General features: G+C 60.0%; 1 protein-coding gene across 2 annotated transcripts; it reads right to left on the minus strand.

The window, feature by feature from the left end:
* Nucleotides 1-5,143: 5,143 nt before the first annotated feature.
* LOC117095901 (SH3 domain and tetratricopeptide repeat-containing protein 1-like) lies at nt 5,144-6,650 on the minus strand. Of its 2 annotated transcripts, none has more exons than XM_033232720.1 (2): nt 6,347-6,650; nt 5,144-5,290 (listed from the first exon to the last, which is right to left on the minus strand). In XM_033232720.1, the coding sequence occupies exons 1-2, from the start codon at nt 6,474-6,476 to the stop codon at nt 5,187-5,189; spliced, it is 234 nt and encodes a 77-aa protein (XP_033088611.1). In that variant the 5' UTR covers nt 6,477-6,650; the 3' UTR covers nt 5,144-5,186. The 2 variants fall into 2 exon arrangements, with proteins under 2 accessions (XP_033088611.1, XP_033088610.1); XM_033232719.1 differs by having other exon boundaries at nt 5,144-5,468.
* Nucleotides 6,651-7,623: the final 973 nt, after the last annotated feature.

Raw genomic sequence — 7,623 nt, forward strand, 5'->3', positions numbered from 1 at the left:
TCACTCTGGCTCACGTGCCTCTGACAAGTTGGCCTGGGTTGAGTGTTCCCTAGTGTGTGGTTGTTGGAGCTGTTCCTAGGAGTAAGAGGTATTGTCAGTAGGAAACAGGCATCTGTTAGCCCTGGGGCTGGCACTCTGCCCCAGTATGTTGGCCTCATTTTAGTGGTGACAAAACTGGGGCTCAGAGACATCAACTCCCTCACCCCGAACACCCAGGCTGTGCGTGGTGGGCTGGGGTTTGAATGTGGGGCTTGAAGACCCATCATCTCCTCTGGTCCCCCAATGTCTGCTGCCCAAGAGGAACAGGATCCCAGGATCCAGTCCCCTCATGGCACCAGCCAGGGTGGGTGGAGATGGGGAGGCACAGTTCCAAAGCCCCCTGGACTCTGAGGCAGGTCGGTGGCCGAGAGCAACCCAGACCTGCAGACCCCACCCCGAGAAGAGTGGCTGCATGCCCGGCCCAGCGGGCAGGAGATCTGTGTCCTCAGTAAACGTGACGGCGCTTCCCGCTCCTCCAGCCAGGCCGTGCTGTCTTCACGTTTCCAATCATGCGGCCTCCTCTCCAATTCCCAAGCCCGACCCACAGAGACACCGATCTGGGGTCCACGTGAGGTTTGTCAGCAGCTCCGACTCGCTGCTTCCCGCCAGCCCCGCGGCCGGTTCTGGAAAGCTCTCTGCTGCCCCCTGGTGGGGAAGGTCGGGGCAGAGCTCTGGCTGCAAGCATGGGGTCCCAGAACCTCCTGGCTCTGTCACCTCTGCTGGGTGGAAAACCAACCCAGGACTGAAGCAGCAGATGGGTGCCTGATTCCTTATAATCAGAGCTCCACCCACTGGCAAGTCTCTCTCTGGGTCTCAGTTTCCCCTTCCATTAAACGAGGGGCTTGGGGGATACCAAGGAGGGGTAACAGCTTAGTGAGGATGGCAGGTTTCTTCTGGGGAGATGAACACATTTTGAAACTACATGGCGTGAGTGGTTGCACAGGACTGTGAATGCACAAATGCCACCACATTATTCGCGTTGAAATAGTTAATTGCATGCGATGTGAGTGTCACCTCATTTAAAGCGTTGAAAAGAGGGGCCTGGGAGAGTGCAGTGTATGTGAGAATCACGTGGGACACCCACAGTCTCTGAACCTCGGTTTCCTTGCCGTAAACTGGCAAAGAGACCGTGTGAGCTGTGTTCCCTGGGACTGAGATTCCAAGAAGGAAAACCTGGGATTCCAGGGACTGGGATGAGGGCCGGGGGCCGGAAGGGGAGGGGGCCTGTGGGGATGGCATAGGGGGAAGCCTAGATAAGGCTTTCAATACTGGGTAGCAGCGTGTACACAGGCGGAGATCCCTGCATCTCACTTCCCGCAGGGCTGACCAGTGGCCAGAGGTGGGACTGGCCAGGCTTGGCCCAGCCAAGTCTGGGAGCAGAGGACACTGAGTGAGGGATCCCCGGATGTCACCCTCACTGGCCTGTGGCTCTCCTGACACCACAGGAGAGGTCCAGGAGCTGATCTTGGGTCCTAATGGGGGACACCTTCCTGGCAGCAAGCTGGCAGGGTGGTGTGGTGGTCAGTGTACTGGGGTCTGTGTCTCCGCCCCTACCTGCTGTGTGACGGTGGGTGAGACACCTAACCTCTCTGTGCCTCTGTTTCTTCAATGGTGAACAGGGGCACTAGCAGCCCCCACATGAGGGCACAGTGGACTGAAGGATAAAGGCAAGGGCGGCACGAGACCTACAGCAAAAACTCTGAGCAGGGAGAGCAGGGAGCTGCCCAGGGAGTTCTACCACCATTTCCCCTCTGGCCGCCAAGGAAACCGAGGCTCATGGTGACCTGGCCCAGGTCTGTTGGACTCAGGGTCCTTCTCATCCCCAAGATCAGAGGGCTACCACCAGGGAAGGAGCTGGCCCCTAGACACCGCCCAGGAAGCACACAGGGAAGGATGCCCTGGGGACTTCAGTATATTATTGCAAAAAAACATTTATTTCTATTTGAACCCTGCTTTCATGCCTCCATTTCCCAGAAAATGAGCCACGGGAGACACCAGGAGAGGCAGGAGACCATCCTCCTTGCACAAAACCCACTCCCTCGGATGCTGTCCTCAGTGAGGGTGGCTGGGGCCAACCAGGGGGCCCACCCGCAGAGTGGCAGAGGAGGCAGGTTGACCCTGCAGACATTGAGCTCTGTGGCAAAGGTCCTGGCCTTCTGGTAGAAGAGGAGCGACTTCTCGTGGTCCAGGAGGAAGTTGTGGGAGATGGTGGCCGGCTGCGTGTAGGTCTTCAGCTGTGCCCTTCTTGTTGCCCAGGTCCATGGCGGCTGCCAGTGCCACCTGGTAGTACCCAGCTGCATCAAACCGTTCCTGAAGGGGACAGGCCATGCTCAGCAAAAGGGGGACTCAGAGCCTGTCTTCCCAGAGGCTCTTCCTGTCTCCAGGTCATTCCACATGTCCAGCCAATGCTGGCTCACCCCATGAGCCCCGAAGCCTGTGACACTGCTGTGTCTCAGCTGCAGGAGTTGGGGGCAACCCTGAAACCCCTGGAAGCCTTCCTGACTATCCCTATGCTCCACTCACCCCAAGCCTCTTGCCCCAGTCCCACCCTCTCTGCAGGCAGTGGCTGCTTTCCCCATGGGCTGAGGTCAGGGCAGATCCTGCCTGCTCTGAGAGTTCCATGCAGGACCCGTGGCTCCAAGCCACAGCAGGGGCACAGCGTTGAGTGACCCAGGCTCCCCTCTGGCCCCTGTCCATGCTGACCATTTCCAGGCCCTCCACGGGCCAGGCCAGGTACAAAACCATCTCACAGGTGTCCCCCCTGGCAATGTTTCCTGAAATATTGACGGAGAGTGACTCCCCAGACATCACTCCCATTTTCAATGCATCTTTGGCTCAAACTCACCATCCCTGGGTTGGGATGCTGCCTCCCAGACCTCCACCTTGACCCTCCCATCTCCCCGCCGGCTTCTCCCCAGGCGCCTCCTCCACATGGGGGACACCCAAGGGACCTCGCTAAGACCCAGGCCTGGCCTGTCCCTCTTTACCATCTCAAGATGGCTCCCAGGGCCAAGGACAAAGTCCAAGATGCGGCAGTTCATTCCCTCACTGCCCCGCCCCACACATGGAGCAGGGGCGTGAGACGACCCTGAGTCACCGCCGCTGCACATCCGATGCCCCCCGGCCCAACGAAACACTGGACTCTGTGCTGGGTGCATGGCTGAGCCTAACATCCTTGCTCCCAGTCTGAGGGACCTGGGACTGAACACTGACCACAAAGGTGGCCCGAGCTGTGGCAGAGGGAAGCCCAGGAGCCTGTGGGGGGCCCAGGACGCCCCTGACTCAGCCGGGGGTGGGAGGCAAGTGCTTCCTAAAGGGGTGGGGGCATCCTAACTAAACAGGAAGGAGCCAGCCAAAGCATGTCTCAGCATGTGCGTGTTTGTCTGCCTGTGTGTGTGCCTGTGTGCACGTGTGCCTGTGCGTGTGTATGTGTGCCTGTGTATGTGGTTGTGTGTGCGCCTGTGTGTGTGCATTTGCGTGTGCATTTCCATGTGCCTGTAGTGTGTGCAGCAGCTAGTGAGTGGCAGGCTGAGCCAGGACACACCTAATCCACCCTATTCCAGGGCTCGCTCACGTGTAGATTAAAGGGGACCTCATTTTAGAGGCAATCGGCTAGGATGCCCATTTACCCCTGCCTCTCCGCCAGCCTTCCAGGCCCCATCCAGCCCAGCTTTCTCTCCCACTCCTCTGGGCCCCGGGTCCAGAGCCTCCTATACAAGGAGGAGGGTGTGGCCTTGGAAAGACAGCCGCCCCTGGGGAATTCCGAGGGGGCCTCCCTGTGGGAAGCTGGCCTGGGCTGACAGCACCGTCACGATGAGGCCCAGAGGGCTGTGCACGAGAAGGAGGTGAAGGAGGCCTCTGCCCCTCGACCCCAACCATGAACTTTGGCCTCTCAGGTACTACTTGGCCGTTTCCTTCCTCCTGGGCAGGCAGAGTGGGCGGCAGGCTTGACCAAGAGAGATAAAGGGCCACTTCTGGGAGGCCCATTCCCTGGATCCCGGGCGAGCCCCCGAGTGGTGGGCAGCGTCCCTCTGGGCCTGACACCTGGCACCTCCTTGTCTGGCTGGGACTTGGGAGGCCACAGGGACCGCTTCTGACCACCAGGTGTCGCCAGCACTGGGCGGGGGCCTCCCGGACAGCCCCAGGCCTGTGGTGAGGGATACGGGGCGAGGTCTTAGGGCTCCTCCAGCTCCAGCTCCTCATGTTGTTCTAAGGCCAAGATCTCAGTCCCTGGACTGGAGCGCCCTGGCCCCTCAGTCCATAAGGAGTACTGATGCGGTGCCAGTGCGATGCTGAGGAGGGGCGGGTGCCTGCTGGGCAGAGGGGTGGGGACACCCGCAGGTCTGAGTCTGCCAGTCCCAGCTCTCCACCCCTGCAGGGCTGGGGGCAGAGAGAGCACAGCACCTCCCCTGGAGCCAGACCCGACCCAGCAAGGTCTCAATCTGGCTGGCTGGGGTCCCGCCCCACTGCACCTGCCATGAGCTGGGGTTCCCCTGTCTGTGAAGCGGATGGTAAGACATGGGTCCTACCCCACCCTTCCTGGGTGATGTGAAGATTCAAGGTGTCTCGGGACTCCAGGAAGGAGTTGCTCAGTGCAGGCTGGCACCCTGGGCAGGCTTCCTAGAGGAGGCACTGGGATTTGGGTTGGATCTTGCATCGTGGATTCAATGTGAGGATGATGCCGTCCTCCAAAATGTCCTTCTCCCGACCCTGTTTTCTTTGTTAAATGTAACTTGACTGTCGAGACTCAGTTTGGTGTCACCTCCTCCAGGAGGGTCCCCCTGACTACAATCCCCCTTCTTTACCCAGAAGCCACCATTGCCCGCTCACGTGTCAGCCTCCCTGGTTGAGACTGAGTTCTTGAGGGTGGGGCCTGGCCAGCTTGGGAGCTGGGTTGTATCTGCTAACCTTGCTGGTTTTTCCAGCCGCGTGCAGAGCTCCAGGGAAGCCACTGGGCCATTCCTAAGGAAGGCTGGAACCCAGGCCCCTGGGGTCTGGGTGGAGATCCTACTCCAAGGGGGCTGGAAACACCCCGAGCCCTGCCCCTCCCCACTGACCTTCAGGTCATAGACGATGATGTCACCGAGCACCAGGTACACCACGTAGTAGAGGGTCTCCTTGTCAAACTCCAGCGGCGAGTTGCAGAGCTACAGGGCCTTGAGGTAGAAGTGCTCCGCCAGCGTGCCAAGGCCCAGCAAGTGGTGCAGGGCAGCCAGCCGGTGGTAGGCCATGTGCTCATTCAGCCGGTCCCCTGGGGTGCAGGCCAAAGGGGCAGGTGTGAGGACGTGGCTCCCTGGGGCAGTCAGGGCACAGGCTCTTCAGGAGCAGGTATGCAGAGCCCGGGCAGCACCTGGCTTGCCTCCAGGCACCTGTGGTCACCTGGGCAGCTCTGGCCAGTCCCTTCTGGGTTCCCAGACTCGCTTTCCCATCTGCAAAGCAGAACTAATAAGGTTTGCCCCTGTCTACTGTGAGGCTTTGGCAAAGTCAGACTTGGATGGCCCAGCTCTGCCTACACATAGCCACCTGCCTTTGCTCACTGGTTTTAAACAGGGGAGCCCACAACCCATGCAGTCCAGGTGCTCCCGGGATCCCCGGCTCCATGCAGCCCACAGACGTGACATCCGAGTCCTCCTGGGTGTGTCACCATCAGAGCCCCTTACCTTGGGGAGTCACTGCGTGCCTGAGCTCCAGGTCCCCCCACAGATGCACATACCCACCTAGGCTGTCTCTGATGTCCTCCCCTTTTCAGGGCGAGTGCTGTGGAGCCTGCATTCAATGCATTCCCACACAGCTGCACACCTACTGTGTACTGCGTCCCAGGCACAAGGCGTTGGGGCATGCGGCCCGCCCAGGGTTCCCTGTCTCTGGAGGAGGACAGACAATCCTGGCACAGCAGCAGGGGATGCCCGGCCTTAAGGGGTAGGCTGCTGGAAGGGGAACTGGGATTTCATCAGCCAGAGAGCTGTGTGGTTGATGAGGGTGGAAAGGGCACAAGACAAAGGGAATGTGCCACTCAGCCTGGCACATACAGGGACCTAGATGCCTGGCATGTCTGGAAGGCAGAGGGCACACTGGGTGGCCCTTGTGGTCAGCAGCGGGAAGAGACAGAGGAAGCAGAGCTCAGCACTGCATGAGAGACCTCGGGCTGTGCCGCATGGCCGGATGGGGAAGCCAGCTGGGCAGATCTGCCTGCCTGGACAGGAGACCAGGAAAATCCAGCAGCTGTTGCAGCTACTGCCCTACAGACCTGGAGGCTGGGCTCTGGCAAAGTGTGGATCCTGGCAGGATGGGGGCTCAGGGGACTTACCCAGAGTGATGTTGAGTGCTAGGGCCATGTGGGCAACCACCAAGCCCTCCTGGGGCTCCTCCAGCATGGCCAGCAGTGCCACCAGCTTGATGCACAGCTGCAGCTGTGGCTCCACCTTGCGGTTGCCCATAGTCACTGCCAGGGGTAGGGCCCGGTCCTACCACACAGGCAGGTGGGGTCAGGTTTCCTGCAGCACCCACCTTGCCCAGCGCCTTCCTCAGAGCTCAAACATGTGCTTGGAGCATCCTACCCCACAGTTACCCCTGCACGTCCGCAGAGCTCTGTGCTCTGGGATAACGCACGGTTCAGACACCCAAGTTGGGGGTTGAAAAGTCACCTGAGGCCCGTCTAGCTACACCCGGCAGCCACAGACCAGCCTCTCCCACCTGGGCACCGGGGGTCTGACTAGGGGGAGCCAGCACGCCTCTCTGCTCTAAAAACACCACATTTATCTGTGCCCAGGGCTGAGCCACACCGTGAGCTCAGAGGAAGGGAGAAGCCATCCCCGCTTCGGGGTGCAGGCAGACTTGGGCCCTGGCCCTGGCCCTGGGCCTCCCACTGACATGCTGTGTGTCCTTTGACATGTCCCTGTGCTTCTCTGAGCCTCAGCTTCCTCATCTGGAAAATGGGGACAGGACTTCCCACTCACGGTTGCTTGAGATCATCAGGTGCAAAGGGTAGAGCCACTGTCATGTCCAGACCCGAGCGTTTGTCCCGGGCAGGGGCACGGTCAATATCATTCCCGGTGAGACCACTAGGCAAGGATAGGGCCATTGCCACATCCAGGCCCCAAGCGTTTGTCCCGGGCAGGGGCACAGTCAATATCATTCCCGGTGAGACCACTGGGAAACTAAGCATGTGCATGGGTGGCCCTGCCTCCAGGTGGGAGGCCTCTGCCCTGCCACACCTGTGCCTCAGCCCTCCAGGTGACCCCCTGAGGCCCACATACTTCAGCCCATAGGCCAGCTCACCCGGTAGAAGGACACAGCTTTCTCCCGCTCCCAGGCCTCGTTGAAGAAGATGTCTCCAGCTGCCTCAAACAGCTCCACCCCAGGTTGGAGTCACCTGTGTACAGGACCACATTCTGTGCCACCTGAAAGGAGGCAGAAGTTCCCTCAAGACCCACACCTGGCGAGGTGGCCACACCCACCTTCGCCAGCCTCCTTCCTCTCACACACTGCGGGTACACCTGAGCATTTTTCAGACCTGTGCATTAGGGCTGCCCCACCACTGGCATGAGGACAATGAACTGATGCACCCGAGTGCCAGGAGGTGAC

Source organism: Trachypithecus francoisi, unplaced genomic scaffold (genome assembly GCF_009764315.1).
Source record: "Trachypithecus francoisi isolate TF-2019V2 unplaced genomic scaffold, Tfra_2.0 Lachesis_group14, whole genome shotgun sequence".
In the NCBI taxonomy this organism is placed as follows: domain Eukaryota; kingdom Metazoa; phylum Chordata; class Mammalia; order Primates; family Cercopithecidae; genus Trachypithecus; species Trachypithecus francoisi.

Bases quoted from the DNA above. Each gene is read 5' to 3' on its own strand.
- LOC117095901 (XM_033232719.1), bottom strand. From the start codon at position 6,476: ATGGGCAACCGCAAGGTGGAGCCACAGCTGCAGCTGTGCATCAAGCTG. The intron at 5,469-6,346 runs GTAAGTCCCCTG...TCTGCTTTGCAG, and splicing joins AGCACTCAACATCACTCTGG to ATGGGAAAGCGAGTCTGGGA.